The following is a 23,907-nucleotide window of genomic DNA, read 5'->3' on the forward strand; positions in this document are numbered from 1 at the left end:
AAGATTTCACATTATTTTAACTCATTATATTAAGCAGAGATCCCATGTCCCTCAGTGGCCCACTTCTGATTAGAGTACAATGAGTCCTGGTTAGCGTGTAAAGTCAGCTCCTAATGTAATTCTAAAGAAACACAACAGCTTGTTTCACAAGATTTTCAGGATACCTGCTGAGTATTTTGGTTCCAAACCAGGTCAGTTAAAAGGACTGCTCAGAGAAAGGAAGACTTTCCCCTCAGCCCCTCTCCTTTCTTACCATCACCAGCTCCCTGACATGGCAAAGGTTTCCTTAACCTCTCTCCGGAACCCCGTGGGCACACCTGGCAAAACGGAGAATTCAGCACCACAGACAGCACCACACTCTCTCCAGTGCTTGCTCAAGCCATTTGTGTCTCACTTCAGGAGCTTGAGAAGACTCCTCCATTGGAGCTAAGAACTAGTGTTTTCAGAGACTGAGACTAATGAAGATTTTCTCCTGAGAATTCTCCCTCTAGACCCCATTCTAGAGTGGTATGACCCCCTGGAGAAAAACAAGCAATAGAAAGATTGAAGATCACCTCTTCCTTCATGCCTCTGAATGCTTAGGTTGAACTTTTAGAAATTAGGAAGAAACATATACCCCATCAGATGACCAGAAATAACTGTAGAGGCATGGGAAATATGAGAAACCAAGAAAATACTCCTCCCCCCCCCCAAGGGAAAATAATAGCTCCTCTTCATCCACAGACAGTGCAAAGGAGCTCATGGAAATGTCTGGTAAAGAATTTAGAATATTCATAGTGACAAAGCTAACAGAAATGCAAGAGAAGAGAGACAATAAACTCCAGAAGAGGCAGGAGAGAAAAACGCAACAATTTCCAGGAGGTGAGAAAGTTCCTGCATGATCTGAAAGAGGAAATACACGCCATAAAAAAGAATCAAATGGAACTGTTAGAGATGAAGGCTGCATACAGGAAGTCAAAACCTTTCCCGTGAATGTATTAAAAACAGACTAGATCATACAGAAGATTGAATCTCAGATGCAGAAGACATAATCACTGGCCTAGAAAAATCTACCATGAAGACTGAGAAAATAGCCCCCCAAAATGAGAATAATATATGAGAAATACTAGATACCATTAAATGTCCAAACATCCAGAAAATAGGTATCCCAGAAGGTGAAGAGACTAATAAGGGTGTTGATAATCTATTTCATAAAATCCTGGAAGAAAACTTTCCAAACCTAGAGAGGCATTCAAAGATCCAGATCCAAGAAATACAAAGGACCCCACATAGAATTAACCCAAGAAGATCTTCTCCATGTCACATCATAGCCATATTGACAAAGACAAAATACTAAGATTGGCAGGAGAGAAATGTCAAGTTACCTACAAAGGATATCCTATCAGGCTAACAGAGGACTTCTCATTAGAAACAATGTGAGCAAGGAAAGAAGTGTTAAGTGAAAAATATTTTCAACCAAGAAACCTGAAAGAATTTACTGACACCAGACCAGCTCTCTAAGAAGTTCTGAAGGGACTGATATATCAGGAAAACTAAATACAGGCACATAGAAGTAAGAGTTCAAAAACAACTAAGAAAATGGCCAACTTAATGGTAGGGACAAGTCTGGAGTTGAATGTGATATTCCAGAATTGAATGAAAAAATCAGACCACAACATAAGATAGATTAAGTATATGAGACCAAACTGGTGAAATAGAATTTTATGACTTTTGACTAAAAAATTACTAATTTTCTTCTGTGCTTTGTTTTCCAGATTTAAGGATCTTTGTCTTCTCTTGAGCTCTCGATAGGGTCATGTACCTACTATTTGAACAGAATCCTAACCTGTTTCTTGGATTTAAGTCTTAACCAAAGTTTTCTTAACATTTTAAAATCTTGATTTATTAAAGCTAAAACTGCCTTTCTTGAAATTAAAAAAAGTATATTAAGAAATACCCATTTAATGACCACAGTAAGTTATATAGCCTCAGCTAGATGCTACTTTATAGTATATTCATTCTACTCACAAAGTTTCATATCTAAAGTCAGATGTGTTCACTGATACGTTTCTATCAGCTGAACTTGCTATTGAAAGTAGTTAGATTAAGTAAAATATTTTTTGAATTGATAAAATGAGGGGGAAAATGAATGGAAAGGAACTGTTAACATCTGTGCAAACCAATTTTGGGCCTTTGAGCTCTACTCTTTTGGATCAAATGTTGCTTGTTTGGGGTTTCGGAGGGGGGGAAGTTGCCGGAAACCCAAAACATTGGAGTCTTTGTAGGAATAATTCTGTTTTAGTTGTATGTATATTGATTCTAACAGGGTTTATGAATCTTTGTTCATTTTCCTTTTGACAGAATCCTGTTAGTTTGTTTTCCTTATGTGTGATGCTAACATTTTGTGCCATCATCATGAAAAGGTAACAAATGGCTTCAAAGAAGAAATGTAAACTGTGCTATCTAGCATCTACATATGCTTCATTAGCACCTGTCAGGCAAGAGACTGTTTATGAATGTTGGCAAAATGCAGTGACACAGATCAGTCACCATATGCTCTGCTTTTAGAGACCTTAATCTTACCAGTAGAAATATAAGTGGGATTACCACATCGCTAAAAGCTTAGTATCTTGCAGATGTCCACCTCAGAATTTTCATTAAATATTTTCCTCAATGACATGGAAACCAATCCTTTAAATCCCTATTCATGTGACACAGAAATGCTTCTTCCTGAATCCCTCCACTGTATAGTGCTGTCATTGCCTCATGCTGGCCTCCTGATTCAATGTCCATTTTAGGCCTAACTTGGCATCTGGTTTGCTTTACATTTCTGGATACTTGGCTGATGTTTCCTCCACTCAAAGCTGTCACTCTTTTGGCAGCCCAGAATGCCGGGTTTAAGTGGTGAGCAAATGGAGGCCCCAACTCTGATCAAACTGAAGAAGACCTAAGGCCTGCCCGTGGGGCACAGTGTGTGCCACATTGTTAGCAACTGCCTCTGCCATATGTCACTTTCTCCATGCTCTACGACCTTTTGGGAAACTTTGCAGGAGAAACACTAGTAATGATGTATACCCTGGGATTTTGTAATGTGCTTTTAATTTTAGTTTAATTTCCACCAATTTAGCTCATGAATATAGCTTTCATCATACCACCCACTGATTCTATATTGTAACTGTTAAGTTTGGGATTTCAGACTGAAGGAATAACAGGTTTGGGATTAGAGGGCTATCTTTGAAGAAGTAGCTGATATGCCCAAGAAGAATCTAGCACAGCCCCAAACAGTGAAATATTGATTGCAATAAAACATCTGGGATTATTCTAAATCCCAGGAGATCAAATTCACAATAAAAAATCAGAATAAATTTATGTCTTAAAAAAGTTCTAACATATCTGCAGGTAAAGTATTTGCAAGTTGACTGAAAAGTGTGAGCAGAAATCTAAATTAAAAACATTACTTCTTTCACTTATATTCTTAGTCTAACTAACTGTATGTTTATGTATACGTGTGTGTGTGCATACAGGAAGTACTGAGAATGTGTTATTTGTTGAAAAATGTGATATATTCACATTCCAAAGATAGTTTTATTTATTTAAATCAATAAGAAGATCTTTAGCTTTTTACATAGATGAAACTGAGTTCAGGAAATAATTGACAAACTATTCTGTACACTGGAAATGATAGTAGAGTAGAGATTTCACTAATGTACTTGAGTATGGGACAAGGAAGGGCTAAAGAATAATGATATAGGGGCTGGGAAGACTTGTAGTGGCTTAAGCGTTGAACTCCAGTGTAGTCAGTCTGGACCAGGTGACTTGAAAATCATGCCATGCACACGTGCATGTGTGCCCAAAATCCTGAGAAGAGAATGGAGGAGAAGGGATTGCAGTGTGGCCATCCCCCCGGGAGGTGATTTCTTGCTTTCTGTCTCTCTGTCTCTCCAGAGAGTGTATGTGTCCTATAGCAAAAATCTCTCTAAAAAAGAATAATGATATATGTATGTGTATGTGTGTGTGTGTGTGTGTGTGTGTGTGTGTGTATCAACCTGAATATATTTTTCAACCTGAATATATATGTATATATACTTATTGAAAAATAATTTTCCATATCTAGTTCATAATGGCTGGGTTATTTAATAAATGGATAAATTTATGAACAATCAGGAGCACAAACCCTACAGCAGAGAACAAGTTGAGTGGCCAAGGTACAGTACCTTTGCCGTCTTTCTTGTCCTCTCATTAATGAGAGGTCTTTGGTCACAGTGGGCTTTTGATGTGTTATTGAAAATAAAAGAACTAAGGTTAAGAAGATTAAAGTGATTGTTAGTCTGAAAATTCAGTACAGTTTCTGCCGTAAGTCAAAATGCCTGAAGAAACCCAGTGCTTTCTGATTTTTTTGCAGAATGTGGTAGTGGAAAAATGCATTAGACTCATATTCAGAAAATAGAGTTTAATTTGATTTTTTTAATCCTGATTTTACACTATTTGATTTCTCACTCATTCTACAATCCAAGGCAGTGTACTGCTTAGATACCTGAGTGAAGTAAAAACATAATCCAGACTCCCAAGGATAATGGAAGAATTAAAAATTGAATTAAATGAGGAAATATAAACAGACAACCTTTCTCAAAATAAATATTTGACCAATATTGGCGCTAAATATAGGCAGTGGATGTGCTAATAAACATTCAGTTTATTATCCAAGAGAAAGTAAAACTTGATTACATTAATTTTGATTTTTTGACTGAATCTTATTTGAAACATAGGCTTGGTGTGGTTGAGGGGAGGTTTAATCCAAATAAGAAGGCCCTCTCTGACTTTGCAAAGAGATTATTTCAATTCTTTTGTCATTCATTTAGCTTCTATACCTAAGCAGTGACTGGATTTTTAGTTCTGTGAGTGAATAAATTTTCTTTCACTTTCTTTTTAATCCAGTTTGAGTTAATTTTTTCTCTTGTAATCAAAACAGAAATGCTTTCACCTGATGAGGCATAAGGCTCCCCCCAGTTCTCATTTTCTATTTTTTTGTGGATATGAATGAAATTCCAAAAAGCATGCATTAGGCACATACTTTGTTATAGCAATTCCACTAGGAAAAGGATCACAAAATGAATAAAATATTCAATAGTTATTGATATTTAGCTCAAGGAACTCATATGTATAAAACTGGGCTCTCCACTTGTATTTTGGTTAAACACCTTTTTTTTTTTTTTGAGAGAGAGATTTTTGCAATAGGGTGTGTGCACTTGCCAAAGAGACAGAGAAAGGCGGAGAGACAGAAAGTGAGAATCACCCCTGAGGAGGATGGCCACATCACAATCCCTTTTCCTCCATTCTCCTCTCGGGATTTTGGGGTGCATGTACATGTGCAGAGCATGAGTTTCAAGCCCAGTGGGTCTGGGACTCAAACCATGGTTTGTCACTTGGGAGCCCAGCACCTTAACCACTATACCACCTGCTGCTCTCCCCTTTTTAAGGTGTTTGTCATAGGTTGCATGTGCACACCGAGAGAGAGAGACAATGAAAGGGAAAGTGGGAAATTAAACCTCAGGGGGGCTAACCACTTCTTAATCCTCTTTCCTGGGATTTTTGGGCAAGCACATATGGGCCCGGTGTGATTTTCAAGCCACCAAGTCCAGGACTAAAACTGTGGTTGGCCATGTAGGGGTCCAGTGCCTTAACTACCACATCACCTGCTGGCTTCCTTATCATTCATTTTTTTAAAAAAACTTTCCATTGAAGCATAGTACAAATCAGAAATGTAAAACTCGATGAAATAGCAAAAAGTGCTATGGTTCATTTTTGTACTTAAATGTTTGGAACATGAGATTATTTTCCCATGAAAGCACATTCTTATGAATGCCCCATTAACCATATAACTGGGATTTGGTGCTTACAGGAATAGGGGACTGAGCAAGAATATTTAACTACTTTGTTGGGCTTCCTTTACACTGAGTTTCAATTGGGGTTTGGAGTAGAGTGGTTTGGGACTGAAATTTTGATTCCTGACCCTGTTTACATGCTGAAGGAACTTGTACTGGTTTGTTAACCTCTCTCATTTTAAATTAGTCTTCATATCTAGAACATGAATTTATACAACTAGCAGTTGCGAAAATACAGTAAGTTATTATTTACACAGTACTTAGAACACAGCTTGGCTTATAAGTGCTACTATACTCTCGACCTCATCAACACCATCATCTTTCCATAGAGACTTTGTCATGAGGGTGGGGTTGTTGCCCAATCTCAGAGAAGAACTCCAGAGAGGGTAAACGCTGCACTGCAAAGGCCTGAAAAACCTGAGAATATAGTGTGGAAAGGAGGATGCTGACACCCCCCCCCCCAAAATGGCGCAGATCTGAGGTTTGCTGGTGGAAGTAGCAGTAGGCAATTATTCATTCGCGAGGAATACACATAAGTGGAGCCATGCCTGTTTGTGGGTATGTGTGTGCGTATGCAAATTCAGCTTCTTAAATTTCAGGCTGAACATCTGTGGTTCACTGCATGGTGGAAGCAATTGGGAAAGCAAGGAATAAAGACTTTTTTGTCTTGCTTATGGGATAGCAAGTGGTCTTCTTCTTCCCTCTGCCTTTCTGAACCCAACTAACCTCTCTCTACATTAAAATCTAAGTGCTCACCAAAGGAAGAGAAAAATAGATCTACCTTGAAAACACAAGTTAAAATAGATGTCATTCAAATATGACTGATGTCTTCACAGAGTTTGTATCATACTCTTTGACAAGAGGCTACGCAGGACAGAATCCAGAAGGGATGAAACATGAGCTGCTTCAGGGTGGGTTAAAGCTTTTCGTGGGTTCTCTATTTTATATGCTTTCATTTTCAAAATATATTTAAATGCAATTTGGTTTCTATGAAAATGTTGCTGAGATCTGATTGCATGGAGACTTACAGTGATGGGATTACTGAGAGTAGACCCACAATTCATACAATCACTAGCTTTACTTCATTTGTCCAGTAACTATCTCCGCCTACTCACTGTTTTTCTGGGTCTTGTCTCTTATTGCTTCAGCTCACATGGTTGCCATGGAAACCACCATGCTACCACAGTGTCATAGCCCTCCAACCCGAATGGAGAAGCTATGCAGAGAAAAGGCAAATTAAGAAATGGAGAGAGAGAGAGAGAGCACTAACAGAGTTCAAGAATCTGATTATGAGAGTTCTTGAGATAAATTGTGTGTGTGTGTGTGTGTGTGTGTGTGTGTGTGTGCATGTGTGTATGATCACATTAGATTATTAGAATTGTATAATAAATCACCCCTGTTTTTTCCTTTTCTTTGTTTTCTTTTTCTTTTTTCTTTTTAAGAGAGATTTTTACTATGGGGCTCATGTACTCACTGGAGAGACAGAGAGACAGAAAGTGAGAAGTCACCCTTCCAGAGAGGATAGCCACACCGTAATCCCTTCTTCTGGTGTAAGTTTTAAACTGCTGGATCCAGGACTTGAACCCACAGTCAACTATGTGGGAGCCAGCAACACAACCATTATGTCATGTGCTGGTCCCAAATCACCCCTGCTTTTAATGCTGTATTCCAGTTACATTTTTACATGTTCGTTAGGGTCCTTAATCTGAATTACTCCAAAACTTACTGGACTCCAAGGATGGCCCCTGGTGTCAGTTTTAAACTGCTGGATCCAGGACTTGAACCCACAGTCAACTATGTGGGAGCCAGCAACACAACCATTATGTCATGTGCTGGTCCCAAATCACCCCTGCTTTTAATGCTGTATTCCAGTTACATTTTTACATGTTCGTTAGGGTCCTTAATCTGAATTACTCCAAAACTTACTGGACTCCAAGGATGGCCTTTTGTGAACACCCACATTAGTTCTATCCTAACATGAGAGTTTTAAGAAAGTATTTATCTGAATTTGAGAACAACTTTGACAGCTTTTAGGAGAATAAAACCTTTATCTCCCTGAGGCTAGAATCTAGGCAAGAGAGTTTCAATTGGGTTGAACCTGAGAGAAGGAAATACAAGCAGAATCCACTGAAATCCAGGAGAGTATTCCTCACTGAAACCTTTGTAAGAGGAAAAAGACAGGAAAAGAGACTGATAATAGGGGATGCAACAGTAAACATAAGGAATCTCTAAGAAGAGAAAAGGCAATGAGGGCCATATGCTCTATTCTGAAGAAGTAGGATATGTCAGGAAGCGGCATTAGTCCAACAGCAATCTTCTTTTACTCAACACCATGGGCATAAGCATAAACACAATACTAGGCTCTGGAGATGCTAAGTGAAATGCGGTTTCTTCCTTATGAGGTGCTATGTTTGCCACAGTCACTTCTGAATTCACCGAAAGACACCCTTAAAAAAAGTTGCAGAACATAAAAAGCATGAAGGATATAAATACAATTTCCAGGTTGTTAGCTATTTAATTTTTCCTATATGATACTCCGGAAAGCATTGCAAAGTGTATGGTAGGTAAAAAGGTTCACTATTAGATACTTCAAGGAAGTATTGTTGTTTCCTAAAGGAGCTTATTTAAAACACACAAATGACAAACAGAACACCTGTTGGGCCTGAGATGCTAAGGAAGGCTGACGCAATAAATAGATATGCGAGTCCTTCAATAAGCAATTTTCTAAGAACGATTATCTCAGAAAGGTGGGAATTAATAATGTTCTCTTATTACACAAGACTGTGCTAACTGATGCACCTCTACACATGGGATACTCTTGAAAGAATAAGTATCCGGGCTGTCAGATATGATTTGTAAAATTATTACTATTCAATAAATGTTTTAAGAAAATTGCTTCCAAAGTAGCTCAATTTTACTTCGGATTGAAATTGGGACTAAATTTACACCAAGTCCCTTCTTTGGAAAAGTTCTCTTTTCAGTACATTCTTGAGTTAAATTGTAATGTGGTCATGCAGGCAGCCAAGGAGGTTGGAAAATCAGACATCCCCTGCCATAAGAGTAACTGGAAAGGAACTAACTCCAGAGCAGGCAGTTAACTTGGGCTGGAGATGTTACACCGTAGAAAGAAAGAAGAGCAAATATAAGGCAGCAAGGGATGTTGATAAAAACAAGTGTCACCAGGAAGGTCTAGTTGAATTGCTTTTATCGAAGGGAAGAAGGCATGGCATTGAATGTCATGGATATAGTATAGCTTAACTGTACAAGAAATGGTCCAGTACCAAGAAGCCCAAGTCAACACAGCTCAATAGTTCATGGGAACTAGCTGCTGCTTCTACTGCTCTTTGCATTTAAGATAAGAGACTGCCTTCTGAAAACATAAAATTAGAGGTAAAGATTCAGCTTTGCAGGACCAGCATATGGTGTAACAGTTAACGTCATTGGACTTCCACATAGTTGACCATGGTTCAAATCCTGGACCTGGTGGCTTAAAACTCTGGCTGGGCGTGGCCAGCAGTTGGTGTAGTGGTTAAGGGTGCTGGACTCCCACATGGCCGACCATGGTTCAAGTCCTGGACTGGCGGCTTGCTTTCTCTCTCTCTGTCTCTCTCTCTCTCTCTCTCGCACTATGTTCCTCTCCAGTCGAATAAAATAAATAAATAAATAAAGTTAAATAAAAAAGAATTCTTTAAAAAAAAAAAAAACTCTGGCTGGACACACGTGTGTGCATGCCCAAGATCCTGAGAGAATAATAGATTAGAAGAGATTGTGGTGTGCCCATTGCCCCTGAGGGGTGATTTCTGGCTCTGTGTCTCCCTCGTGAGTGCAAATAACCTATAGCAAAAATCTTTCTAAAAAAATGGTTCAGTTTTGTGTGCCACAAGGTGGTACAGCAGTAGTGCAACTGGAACCACAAGGGAACTGAGCACACTAGGCATGTGTAGGCCCATGATCAAGGCCAGCTGACATTGGGTAAATGGTTTCATGAAAACCTTGTTGGGATGCTTCTCTCTCTCTGTCTCCCTCTCTCATGGAAGAAATAAATTAATGAACTTAAGAAAAAAAATTCAGGCCACTAGCTACTGAATTTTTAACTACAAGGGGTCCAGATATAAAAAGAAATATACATTCACATTCAGATACCACTAGGCCAATGTTGATTAGGGAACATAAGGGAAAACTTGATCAGATTTCATCATGTGTATTATAGACCCTACAGCTCACAGCTTACCACTTTATACAGTAGATCTATGCATTCTATTATTATTTTAATAACATAGCTTATAATCATAAATAGGGTGGTTTACTAGACCTTAGAGTCTTCCACATGCAAATTCACATTAACCCTGAAATCTATGGCCTCATGCCCAAGGAAATAAAAGTGAGATAAATAAAAACAGAATGAATGCCTAATTGTGTGACTTCTCTAATTTCTGAGGATATTAGTTTGTAATAGTTCATCTATGTCCACAGAAAAATGGACTGATTGCTTAAGTTTGAAGGCAGATATTCTTTCACCATAACATTACATACTCTGCCAAACCACCTGGAGAAATTATATTAACCACATTGTAAACTCCTTCTTCCCCTTTTCATCTTAAATTCCCATAGCTCTTGTCCTGAACTTAGGAGAAGTTAAAAATAGCTATTATTCAAATTTCATGTCCTTTTGACTTGTTCTTCCAAATCCTACTATTGAAAAATTTTTGGTTTCATTACTTGTAAGGCATATACTTCCATGTTCCTTTAACTTGCATTTAAAACTCTACCTACTGGCCTTATAGACTGGTGTCTTCAGGTCCTCATTTTCCCCCAAATTTACATAGGTTTCAAGTCCCAAAGTAGACATTTTGACATTTATTCATTCACTTATTGAATATATATTAAATTTGACTCTGCACTAAGTTCTGACCAAAGACTGGGGAGGTAGTATAGAACAAGTCAAAAACCTTCATAAAGTAGGCCTTCTGATAGGAGAAGCTGACCATGAGCAAGAAAATATAAAACTATATAAAACTAAAATAACCCGGGGACCAGCAGTTGGCGTAATGGCTATGTTGCTGGACTCCCATGTAGTCAACCATGGTTTGATCCCGGACCCAGTGGCTTAAACTCATGCCGGGTGCATGTGCATGCATGCCCAAGATCCTGAGACGAGAATGGAGGAGAAGGGATTGCAGCATGGCCATCCCCCCTGGGGGGGTGATTTCTCACTTTCTGTCTTTCTGGTGAGCGCATATGCCCTATAGCAAAGCCTCTCTCCCACCAAAAAAAGTAAAAGAACTCCAGATGCTGCTAAGGAATATGAGGAAGATAAGGTGATATGACATAGGACAACTGAGAGGGGACAAACTCTCTAGGAGGGGGCCAGATATTCCCAGAGGAGGAGCATTGCAAGAAGAACCAATGCAAAGGCGCAAAATACATAAGATGACTGACTGCTTGAAGGCATTTGACAGCAGTCACTTTTAGTAAGAATTGAAGGGCCATAGTTCCTGAAAAAAGAGAGGCACATCAATGTGAGTACTGCCCTTAACGGGTAATTATTCTAAGGGCATTTGTTACTTAATTGTGAGGTAGAATACAGTAGACTACAAAGGGTAGTACTACTACAAAGGGTAGTATTACCCTTTGTAGTCTATTGTATTATTATCCAAAATGCATAAGAAACTCAAACAACTCAGTGAAAAGAAAATAACCTGATAAAAAAGTAGGTAAAGGATACTATCAGACATTTCTCAGAAGAAGATATACAAAATACTAACAAGTACATGAAACAGTGCTCATTTTCACTAATTATCAGAAAAATACTAATTGAAACCAAAATGAGGTATCACCTCATACCTGCTAGTATGATTTATCAAAAAAAAGAAGAAAGCAAATGTTGATAAGGGTACAAAGAAAAGGGAAACCATGTTCTCTATTGGTTGGTATGTAAATTAGTATAACCATTATTTAAAACAATATGGAGGTGATTCAAAAAATTATAAATAAAACAACTATATGATATGACAAATCTGCTACTGGGTATATATCCAAAGGGTTGAAATCAATATTTAGAAGAGATATTGGACTCCTATGTTCACTACAGCATTATTCATAATAGCTAAGATATGGAATCAACATAGATGTCCAACAGATGTTTGAATAAAGAAAATGTGGTATACATAGGGGAATACTATTCTGCTATCGAAAGAATGAAATTCTGTTATTTGCAACAACACAGATGAAATTGCAGGAACATTATGCTTACTGAAATAGCTGGGCATAAAAAAATCAAATACTTCATGATCTCACTTATATGTAGAATCTAAAAAAGTTGAACTCATAGAAGCAGAGACTAGAAAGGTAGTTACCAAGGGGTGGGGAGGTATTGGGGAAATGTTGGTCCAAGGACACAAAATTTCAATTAGGAGAAATAATTTTTAAAAATCTATACCAAGAAGCCCAAGTCAACACAGCTCAATAGTTCATGGGAACTAGCTGCTGCTTCTACTGCTCTTTGCATTTAAGATAAGCGACTGCCTTCTGAAAACATAAAATTAGAGGTAAAGATTCAGCTTTGCAGGACCAGCATATGGTGTAACAGTTAACGTCATTGGACTTCCACATAGTTGACCATGGTTCAAATCCTGGACCTGGTGGCTATAACAGTTAACGTCGTTGGACTTCCACATAGTTGACCATGGTTCAAATCCTGGACCTGGTGGCTTAAAACTCTGGCTGGGCGTGGCCAGCAGTTGGTGTAGTGGTTAAGGGTGCTGGACTCCCACATGGCCGACCATGGTTCAAGTCCTGGACTGGCGGCTTGCTTTCTCTCTCTCTGTCTCTCTCTCTCTCTCTCTCGCTCACTATGTTCCTCTCCAGTCGAATAAAATAAATAAATAAATAAAGTTAAATAAAAAAGAATTCTTTAAAAAAAAAAAAAACTCTGGCTGGACACACGTGTGTGCATGCCCAAGATCCTGAGAGAATAATAGATTAGAAGAGATTGTGGTGTGCCCATTGCCCCTGAGGGGTGATTTCTGGCTCTGTGTCTCCCTCGTGAGTGCAAATAACCTATAGCAAAAATCTTTCTAAAAAAATGGTTCAGTTTTGTGTGCCACAAGGTGGTACAGCAGTAGTGCAACTGGAACCACAAGGGAACTGAGCACACTAGGCATGTGTAGGCCCATGATCAAGGCCAGCTGACATTGGGTAAATGGTTTCATGAAAACCTTGTTGGGATGCTTCTCTCTCTCTGTCTCCCTCTCTCATGGAAGAAATAAATTAATGAACTTAAGAAAAAAAATTCAGGCCACTAGCTACTGAATTTTTAACTACAAGGGGTCCAGATATAAAAAGAAATATACATTCACATTCAGATACCACTAGGCCAATGTTGATTAGGGAACATAAGGGAAAACTTGATCAGATTTCATCATGTGTATTATAGACCCTACAGCTCACAGCTTACCACTTTATACAGTAGATCTATGCATTCTATTATTATTTTAATAACATAGCTTATAATCATAAATAGGGTGGTTTACTAGACCTTAGAGTCTTCCACATGCAAATTCACATTAACCCTGAAATCTATGGCCTCATGCCCAAGGAAATAAAAGTGAGATAAATAAAAACAGAATGAATGCCTAATTGTGTGACTTCTCTAATTTCTGAGGATATTAGTTTGTAATAGTTCATCTATGTCCACAGAAAAATGGACTGATTGCTTAAGTTTGAAGGCAGATATTCTTTCACCATAACATTACATACTCTGCCAAACCACCTGGAGAAATTATATTAACCACATTGTAAACTCCTTCTTCCCCTTTTCATCTTAAATTCCCATAGCTCTTGTCCTGAACTTAGGAGAAGTTAAAAATAGCTATTATTCAAATTTCATGTCCTTTTGACTTGTTCTTCCAAATCCTACTATTGAAAAATTTTTGGTTTCATTACTTGTAAGGCATATACTTCCATGTTCCTTTAACTTGCATTTAAAACTCTACCTACTGGCCTTATAGACTGGTGTCTTCAGGTCCTCATTTTCCCCCAAATTTACATAGGTTTCAAGTCCCAAAGTAGACATTTTGACATTTATTCATTCACTTATTGAATATATATTAAATTTGACTCTGCACTAAGTTCTGACCAAAGACTGGGGAGGTAGTATAGAACAAGTCAAAAACCTTCATAAAGTAGGCCTTCTGATAGGAGAAGCTGACCATGAGCAAGAAAATATAAAACTATATAAAACTAAAATAACCCGGGGACCAGCAGTTGGCGTAATGGCTATGTTGCTGGACTCCCATGTAGTCAACCATGGTTTGATCCCGGACCCAGTGGCTTAAACTCATGCCGGGTGCATGTGCATGCATGCCCAAGATCCTGAGACGAGAATGGAGGAGAAGGGATTGCAGCATGGCCATCCCCCCTGGGGGGGTGATTTCTCACTTTCTGTCTTTCTGGTGAGCACACATGCCCTATAGCAAAGCCTCTCTCCCACCAAAAAAAGTAAAAGAACTCCAGATGCTGCTAAGGAATATGAGGAAGATAAGGTGATATGACATAGGACAACTGAGAGGGGACAAACTCTCTAGGAGGGGGCCAGATATTCCCAGAGGAGGAGCATTGCAAGAAGAACCAATGCAAAGGCGCAAAATACATAAGATGACTGACTGCTTGAAGGCATTTGACAGCAGTCACTTTTAGTAAGAATTGAAGGGCCATAGTTCCTGAAAAAAGAGAGGCACATCAATGTGAGTACTGCCCTTAACGGGTAATTATTCTAAGGGCATTTGTTACTTAATTGTGAGGTAGAATACAGTAGACTACAAAGGGTAGTACTACTACAAAGGGTAGTATTACCCTTTGTAGTCTATTGTATTATTATCCAAAATGCATAAGAAACTCAAACAACTCAGTGAAAAGAAAATAACCTGATAAAAAAGTAGGTAAAGGATACTATCAGACATTTCTCAGAAGAAGATATACAAAATACTAACAAGTACATGAAACAGTGCTCATTTTCACTAATTATCAGAAAAATACTAATTGAAACCAAAATGAGGTATCACCTCATACCTGCTAGTATGATTTATCAAAAAAAAGAAGAAAGCAAATGTTGATAAGGGTACAAAGAAAAGGGAAACCATGTTCTCTATTGGTTGGTATGTAAATTAGTATAACCATTATTTAAAACAATATGGAGGTGATTCAAAAAATTATAAATAAAACAACTATATGATATGACAAATCTGCTACTGGGTATATATCCAAAGGGTTGAAATCAATATTTAGAAGAGATATTGGACTCCTATGTTCACTACAGCATTATTCATAATAGCTAAGATATGGAATCAACATAGATGTCCAACAGATGTTTGAATAAAGAAAATGTGGTATACATAGGGGAATACTATTCTGCTATCGAAAGAATGAAATTCTGTTATTTGCAACAACACAGATGAAATTGCAGGAACATTATGCTTACTGAAATAGCTGGGCATAAAAAAATCAAATACTTCATGATCTCACTTATATGTAGAATCTAAAAAAGTTGAACTCATAGAAGCAGAGACTAGAAAGGTAGTTACCAAGGGGTGGGGAGGTATTGGGGAAATGTTGGTCCAAGGACACAAAATTTCAATTAGGAGAAATAATTTTTAAAAATCTATTTTACAACATGATGACTGCAGTTAATAATATTATACACTTGGAAAATTCCTGAGAGAGTAGATTTAAAGTGCCCTCATCATAAATAAGTAATAAGTATTTGTGGAGATTTGATGTCTATGTTAATTAGCTTGATTTAGCCAGTCCACGTTTACACATTTGAAAGCATTATGCTCTGCACCACAAATTAAAAAATAAAAAGATAAGCATCCTTAAAATATAAGAGTCATATGGAAGAAATTTAGAGGTTGAGATTCAATATTTTCCACTTTTCTATGCTAAGAAGTACTGGCTATTTTCCTCTTTCTTTATTTCTTCTTCTCATTTTGATTGATACCACCCCCAACGCATCTTCAATCTTCAAAAATAGTTGTCATTTTATGCGGTCATAGACAGCACAAAAGACACCTGTAGTTTTAAAACTCAGTCTAGTGAGTGAAAGACATGAAAGTGATTTCAAGAAGAAGAGGCAACAGGTTTAATAAAAATAGTACAGATTTTAAAATCTTATCCTATGCTCAAACTCTGTCTTAGCTACTTACAAGTTTTTGTGATTATAGACACATAACTTAGCCATTCTCAACCTCATTGTTCTGTTTGATGGAAACAGATTGACAATTACGTTAAAGATTTGCTTAATGCAATACATGAAATGTTTTATGTATGTAGAGTGGTTGACATTTAATATGTCATTAGTAAATGTTGGTCCTTACGCTGTTGTTTGCTTTCATTATAGAGAAGCACGTATGCAAAACTATAGTAATCATGGACTTAGGAATGGGATATCATCTATGTATCACTGACATTTGATATTCCCAATCAGGATGAAGTAATACAGAATTTGAATTTTCTTTCTACCTTTCAAAGTAGAGAATATTAATTACCAATAGAAATACCTGCCATTTTGGATTATTCAAAACCATAGCCTCTTAAATCCCTATAAAACTTTTTGAGTGTTGCAGATATATGGGACAAAGCTCAAGATAGTAGATTAAATCTCTGGTTGGTACTCAGCATTATGCATGTCCTGGCTTGCCTTTCAACAATCATTCCTATTGAATCCTTTGTCTCTCTGACACATTTAATGAAGTCATGTTCATGATCAGCTTAATCACAGGATGCAGTATAGTACATATTTTGACAAGAAAACTGTTTGTATAAATGGAAACATGCAGTAATATATAATTGCATAAAATGTTCATTATGCTTTCAGTGTGATAATCCTTGGCTTGAATCCTTTTATGCATATTTAGTCGTTATAACGTAGACTGTTTTGAATACTGTTTAACAAAAAATTTTTTAAGCAAAATTCATGTCAAGCAGTTGGAATAATGAGCAATACAAACACAGAAATCTCAACCGTGTATTTTATCTGGAAATGTTTAAGTTCTAAAGTACACGTCTCCAGCTATTGAATAAATGTTATATATCATTAAAATTGATTCTACTTGTAACCACATGAAAATAAACAAAAAAAGTTAAGAGAGTTATCCAAAATAATAGTTTTCTAGAATGTTGATAATACACTCCAATTTTGTCTTCTAGATAATTATTCAGTTTGTTCAACTAGTGGCTGAATAATCATACCTTATATATGCATAGACTTTTTAAGTGAGGTTGTGTCATCCACCTTTACTATTATAAATGATCTCCAGGTGCTATGTTATGAGGTCTCTAATAATTAGAAATAAGACTTACATCACTCTCATGGCCTTCTCGAAGGTTGTATGTGAGGTCATGCTGAATGTCTTCCACAAACTTGTGAGCATATTCTGGGTAAAGGTCTAGTACTTCAAAAAGTCCTTTAAGGATGATACACTGGAGATCACAGTAGGTTAGAGCCTTCACGTCTGCATTGGTTTTGATTACTTGGTCCTTAATTGATAGATTTGCTCCAATTAAATCTCCTTTCCCTAGAAAGAGTTAAAAAAAGAGACACATTTTAAAGAAAAGTAAGTTTAGGACTGGAAACTTAATTTGATGTAAAGGTTTTATTTCTCTGAGATTACAGTGAAAAGAAGAATCTTTATCTGGGGCAGAGTTTTTCAGCTTGGACAGTACTGAGATTTGGAGCCTGACAAGTCTGTGCTGTGGGGGCTTTTTCTGTGGATAGTGAATACTTAGCTACATCTCACATCCTCCGCCCCCAGCTGTGGAACCCAAAATATCTTCAGACTTTGCCAAATATCTCTTGGTGGGAAAAACTATCCCTGGTTGAGAACAGTAGATAAGGGCTACATGATGCAGAGTTAGGAATGGCAGATCATAGATGGGCTCCAGGCAGGTTTCACCCGGGGTTTGGTAAATGGCTTTGGACAAATCAGTTGACATTTTTGACACAGTTGTTTTAACATTCAAGAGAAATAAAAACAGCATGGAATTTTCTGAGTAGAAAAACAACTCTGTACTTCTGAGGTAATACCTTTAACACACGTATTAATTGTTTTTATTCTAAGACTTTGGACAATGATGTAAAAGTGGGCCTCAGCTTTCTAACACCCTCAGGCTCTTTTATTTATTTTTGATAATGTCTGTGAGATGAAAGGGTAATGCGAGAAGAGGAAGTTTCTATCTCTCCAACAACTACTGGACAGTAAGGGCAGTGAATCTACTGCATAAAATACATAGTGTTACTCCCAGTTATAACTCTTGGTGACAGTGTAAAAACCCCATTTTTGCCATAAAACGTGAAAATGTAAATAAAAACTATGAGCTCTTTACTTACACTGCCACAGAGAGGTCTAACACTAATTTACTGAAGTTGTTTATGCTCCACGCCACACTCAACACACTTAAAAAAAATTTTTTTTTTTAGGTTTTCCCATAGGCACATACACTTACTGTAGAGACACAGAGAAAGAGTGAGAGGGAGAGTGAGAAATCACCTCCCCTAGGGGAGATGGCTATGCCACAATCACTGCTCCTCCATTTTCCTTCTGGGATTTTGGGAATGCATGCCCAATGTGATTTTTGAAGTTGCCAGGTATGGGACTCAAACTATAGTCAGCCAAGTGGGAGTCCAGTGCCTTAACCACCACTCCACCTGCTGGCCCCCACACCTTGATATTTTTGTTTGTCAGTATCTCTGCCTACTAGGCTGAAATTCATCCGTCTAGGACATAGCTTCCTTCCTTCAGTTTGTCCATTAGCTAATATTGGACCATTTATCAGAATCATTAAAATACTTATCAGTTTATATTAATAGGAAGGTAAGCATAACATAACTACGAAGGATTCCTCAAAATGTTCATGGAAGATGTATATTTTGAAAAACTATGTATTCATTTCCAAAAAATTTTTTGCACCAGAATAAATTCATACAATAATTACATTTTCCATAAACTTTTTGAAGTCTACTTGTATAAATTCTACCAAAAAACAGATTTTAACTTCAGATATATTTTAGACATGACCATTAATTCACCCAGCAGCCATGTGAAAAATATAAAAGAAAATCTATTTTCTTCTAAGACAAGATAAAAGCAGAAATAACATGGTATCGTTTCCTGAGGGCACTAAATTAGATTTGTGGCTACAAATTGGGAGTTTCTGAATATTTGCTTGTCCACAAATACCATCATTCCTGGCCTTTACATTTTATTTTGTAATTGACCACTGTGCTTCATTTCATAAGGAAGCAGTAACCAACAATTGAACAATAATAACAAACACTAAGCAAACCATATCTTTGGAATGTTATTAGAACCATCCTTACCATCCATTCAATAATTTTTCAACTTAAAGTTTTTATTTTTCACTGTGCCAAGCATCTGTGACAGCAAAGTCCCTGACATGTGCTCCAACTACAGTGACACCTGCTGCTAAGATGATGTTCTCCACAGACTCAGGTTACAAGAGAGGCCCAGATTCGATTCCTGGTTCAACCTAAGGACTAGCTCAGTGTTGGTACCTGTAACTCACCTACTCAGAGAAGCTGAGGCAGGAGGATTGCAAGCTCAGACTGACCTGGGCAGCAAAATGAGACCTGTTTAAAAGTGGACTGGACATGGTGGCTTGCATCTGTAGTCCCAGCTGGAAGGCTGAGATGGGAAGACTGTGAAATAGAGAGATCCTTAAACAACAAGACCCTGGGAGGCCAGGAGGTGGTTCAGTGGTTAAGATGCCAGACTCCCGTATGATCAACTGCGGTTTGAGTACTGGACCTGGTGGCTTGAAACTCATGCTGGGTGTGTGTGCGTGTGTGCCCCAAATCCTGAGAGGAGAATAGAGGAGAAGGGATTGCAGTATAGCCATCCTCCCTGGGGGGTGATTTCTCATTTTCTGTCTCTCTGTCTCTCAGAAGAATACATGCATCCTATAGCAAAAATCTCTCTTAAAGAAAAAACCAAAAAACTAAAAACAAACAAACAAATAAAAAAAACAGGGTCAGTCTCTTAGTGCATCAAAAGTTGAATCTCACATGGCTGACTGCAGTTGGAATCCCACTCCCAGTAGCTTGAGAAACATGCTGGGCATGCACGCGCGCGTGCATGTGTGTATGCTCGCATGTGCCCAAAGTAAGGATGGAGAAATAGAGGGAAAAGGATTGCAATGTGATCACACCCCACTGGTGGGTGCTCCTCTCTCTTAATATCTTTTTCTCCCTCTGGTGATAGCGTGTGCCCTCTGACAATAAAAGATAAAAAATAAATACATTTAAAAAACCCCAAATATATTATTTATTTATTTTATTAAAAAAAAAGAAGGAAATACTTATAATCATGAACTAGCCAAGCTGATAAACTCTTAGTTTTTACTCTATGCCTTTCTATTAAGGAGAAAAATAGAAGAGAATGAGGCAAGAATGGAGCCAAATGATAAAAAAGCAACCCATCCACAGTGGCCCAGGTGGTAGGGTGCTGCTGCATGAGGCTGAGACTACATGGGAAGCCCAGGTTCATATTCTGGACCAACCTGAACAGGACAGGGGCACTGGTGTTTGCTTGTAATCCTAGCTAACTGGGACGCTGGGGCAGGAAGAGCACAACAGTGACACCCTGTCAAAAATACCTCTCCTCTCTTCCTCTCTGTCTCTCTGTCTCTCTGTCATAAGCAAATAAAAAAATGGATAGATAAGCAAACAAACAATCTTTCAAAGAGCAAGCCTACTTTTTCTGAGTGGTAAACTGAAGACAACCTGAAGCAATGAAAAGTACACTTTTTTTTTTTTAAACCATTCACTGGTTTCTCACAGTTTGGACTGCTATAACAAAATATTACAACTGGGTAGCTCTTAAATGGTGTAAATTTCTTTCTCATAGTTATGGAGGCTGAGAAGTTCAAGACCAACGCTTCGGCAGATTTAGTGTCTGGTGAAAGCTCACTTTCTGATTCATATATGGAGACTTCATATTGTATCCTCACATGGGAGAAAGAGCAAGGTAGCTCTCTGGGGTATCTTTTATAAGGATATTAATTACATTCATGAGGGTTCTGCCCTCTAAACCTTATCACCTCCAACAGGTCTCACCTACTAATACCATCACAGTGGTGATTAGATTTTCAACATACGAATTTTGGGGAGACAACCATTCAGTTAGTAACACACACTAACTTAATAAGGTTACAAGGTTTAGTGATATAGTAGAAATAAGATACCCAGCTTATATTAGAGATTCAGTAAGTTATTGTCTGCCTTCCAAAACAATCTGTTTTGAAGCCCACTAGCTAAAACCTACTGATAACAGGTCTAAAATGATTATATAGAATAATAAGTATTATTTATATGTGGAAGGAGAACTGGACAGAGTCCAAAGACTAGATTAGTTTTGACTTTAGAAAACAAAGACATTAACTCCATGATCTTTTTTGGTATTGTGAAGATATAATTGTGCAAGTGCTTTCAAGTGGTTGTTATTTTATAACTATTAGATTCTCAAAAACTCAAAATAAGAGAAAGTATTGAATTAGCCCCTTTTTATTACCACACATTTTAAACTTTGTTATATTTTATTGGCGTTCAAAATATATCCTAAATTTAGCCGCCTCTCACCATCCCTCCTACCACCTTGGCCTAAGACCCCCATCATATATTTCACTTGAATTTGATTCTCATGAGGACAAAGATTATGTCATTTTTCTCTTCTGCCACATTCTCAATGTTTATTTCAGTATCTGATTCATTCATAGGTCCTTGATAAGTACATTACTTGAAGGAATAAACAAATGAGGCCTTAAAAAGAGACTGCGTAAAATTGGATAGAAATTTTTATACTTTAAACCTCCATGCTATCTTTTGTCCTTCCCTTTATATTTAAATGGAGACCAATTAGGCCTTAATAGTTGAAGTCACCTTTGTGGCACAAAATTTTCACAAATTGTCTTTTGAATTTTCCTGCAGTAAGGAAAAAGTGCCTGTAGCCCCTTTCACAGTATTGGGTTAATGACTGCTACAAAAGCGAACTCCTGAAGCATGATCATTGTTTTCTCTATGTCTAGCACAGAAAAAAATGAAATTTTTGTGTTCTGTGTATTGATTTTCCACGAAAATATAGACATTCCTTCTTCAAACTGATTAGATATTCTACCAGGAAGTAATATACATCATGACTTTAGGATTCAGAAAGAATTGGGTTCTTTATTTCTTTATTTTTTTTGCTATGTGCTTTAGGTAGGTTAACTAAGGTGCTATCTCTCACTTGTAAAAGGAGAATAATATTTATGCTGGATTTCTTTTTTGAGTATCAAATGATGTGTTGGATTGATAGAACATGTAGGCAAATTAAACTCATGTGAAGAATAATCCTGGCTTCACATATTCAGGGGTAGTTTTTCTACTCTCTCTTGCAAGTTTTTTTCCCCATTTCATTTCCTTAATTTAGAATCTAGAGTAAAATTTCATAGAAGCCTTTCAGCTCAGACCTACCAAGAATAGCCAGCACCATGCTGTCTTTAAGAACTTCCATGGAGCCTGAGCATACAAAGTAGATGGCCTGCAAAGCATCCCCTTGACGCAGAAGATATTCCCCCGGAGCACAGAAAGAGGTTTTGATATGTAGAGACAGAGACCTGAGGCAGCCTCGGCTGGCACACTCGAAGAGGGACAACTGCAGGATCTCCTTGTTCAAGTGCATAGTGATGTCAGAACGCAGCTCATCGGGAAAGTCTTTCAAAAGCTGTCAGAGAAAATTGAAGAAGGAAATTGAATTGGAGTAAGTACAGTCTAAGTGATTTCTTTGGCTCTTCCTGCTGCTTGGCTACCTAGAGTACAGAAAAGGAAATCTCTGTGTGTATAATAAAGAGTCTTTTAAAAAAAATATTCAGTGACTATGACCTCAATTGTATTACTGAATAATCAGCTGATAGTCTGGAGACATAGACCAAATTAATGAATGTCTCTAGAATGAAAACATGTAACTCACTGTGACTTGTTTCCCATAAGACTCTTACTCAGGAGAGAAAATATGGAATAGGGACCCACTTGGGATTCTTTGGGCACGTACACACACACACCCGGCATGAATTTAAAGCTGCCCGGTCTGGGACTTGAACAAGTGTTGGCTACGTGGGAGTCCAGCAATGTAACCATTATGCTGTCCGGTCCCCAAAATCTTATTCATTTTTAAAACAAATATTCACAAACTTAATTAATATAATGATCCAAGATTATGCAATTATATTGTCATAAGAATTGATTACATTAAAAAATAATAAGAAGGAAAATAAGTCCTCCTGATAGCCAAAGTAGCAAGTTAATATAAAACATTGGTTAACCCATGGTAGCATTGTGAAAACATAAGCCAAAGCACTTGAAAAAAAATGGGTTGGGTTTTAAGAGGGATTAAAAAAATAAAGAGATAAACACATTGGTAAGCACATTCTTCACTTCTGATACCTGCATTAGAACACCTTGTTTCTACCTCAGACTCTATGCTTTCTGCCTGAAAATGTTAACATGGAAAATGAACATTACTTCATTTGAATCGATTCCATTGTTGACCGACCAGGTTGTTTGAAAATATTCAAGCATCCTCTGCTTGAGCTGCTGAGGCAGGTGATGAACACGAATGAAGTCCTTCAGGTCTTTAGTTCTGGTGTGATAAAGGGACCATCTAGAGTACATCCTCTGAATGATTGCCGTCACGTTCCCAAACACCAAGGCGTGCATCAAGGCTGGAGAGCAACATGTGATGGGTGAGAAACATGAGGACGGAGCCACCCATTGTCTCAGTCTACAGTCTAGACACATCTTGGATCAGGACAGCATGCCTATGTCCTGAGTAGCCCTCTTGGACATGCTGATACAGCTGCTTTGGTGTTGACATTTTGGTGCAGACACTGTCACAGAGTGCATCCTGAGCCAGTCATTTTGATCCTACATGGCTTAACCAGATAAAAATATCTTAAAAATATTCAATAATGCTAAATAGGCTCCTTTCACCCACAC

General features: G+C 37.7%; 1 protein-coding gene across 1 annotated transcript in view; it reads right to left on the reverse strand.

Moving 5' to 3' along the window:
- KCNH8 (potassium voltage-gated channel subfamily H member 8) overlaps window positions 1-23,907 on the reverse strand; it is a 303,346-nt gene that overhangs the window by 38,455 nt on the left and 240,984 nt on the right. Inside the window, exons 10-12 of the mRNA XM_006161869.1 lie at window positions 23,434-23,633; window positions 22,387-22,636; window positions 17,220-17,434 (exon numbers count right to left, since the gene is read on the reverse strand). Of these exons, the coding sequence (XP_006161931.1) occupies window positions 17,220-17,434; window positions 22,387-22,636; window positions 23,434-23,633 (665 nt within the window). The remainder of the gene's footprint in view (window positions 1-17,219; window positions 17,435-22,386; window positions 22,637-23,433; window positions 23,634-23,907) is intronic.

Source organism: Tupaia chinensis, unplaced genomic scaffold (assembly GCF_000334495.1).
Source record: "Tupaia chinensis unplaced genomic scaffold, TupChi_1.0 Scaffold139389_1, whole genome shotgun sequence".
NCBI classification, from domain to species: Eukaryota; Metazoa; Chordata; class Mammalia; order Scandentia; family Tupaiidae; genus Tupaia; species Tupaia belangeri.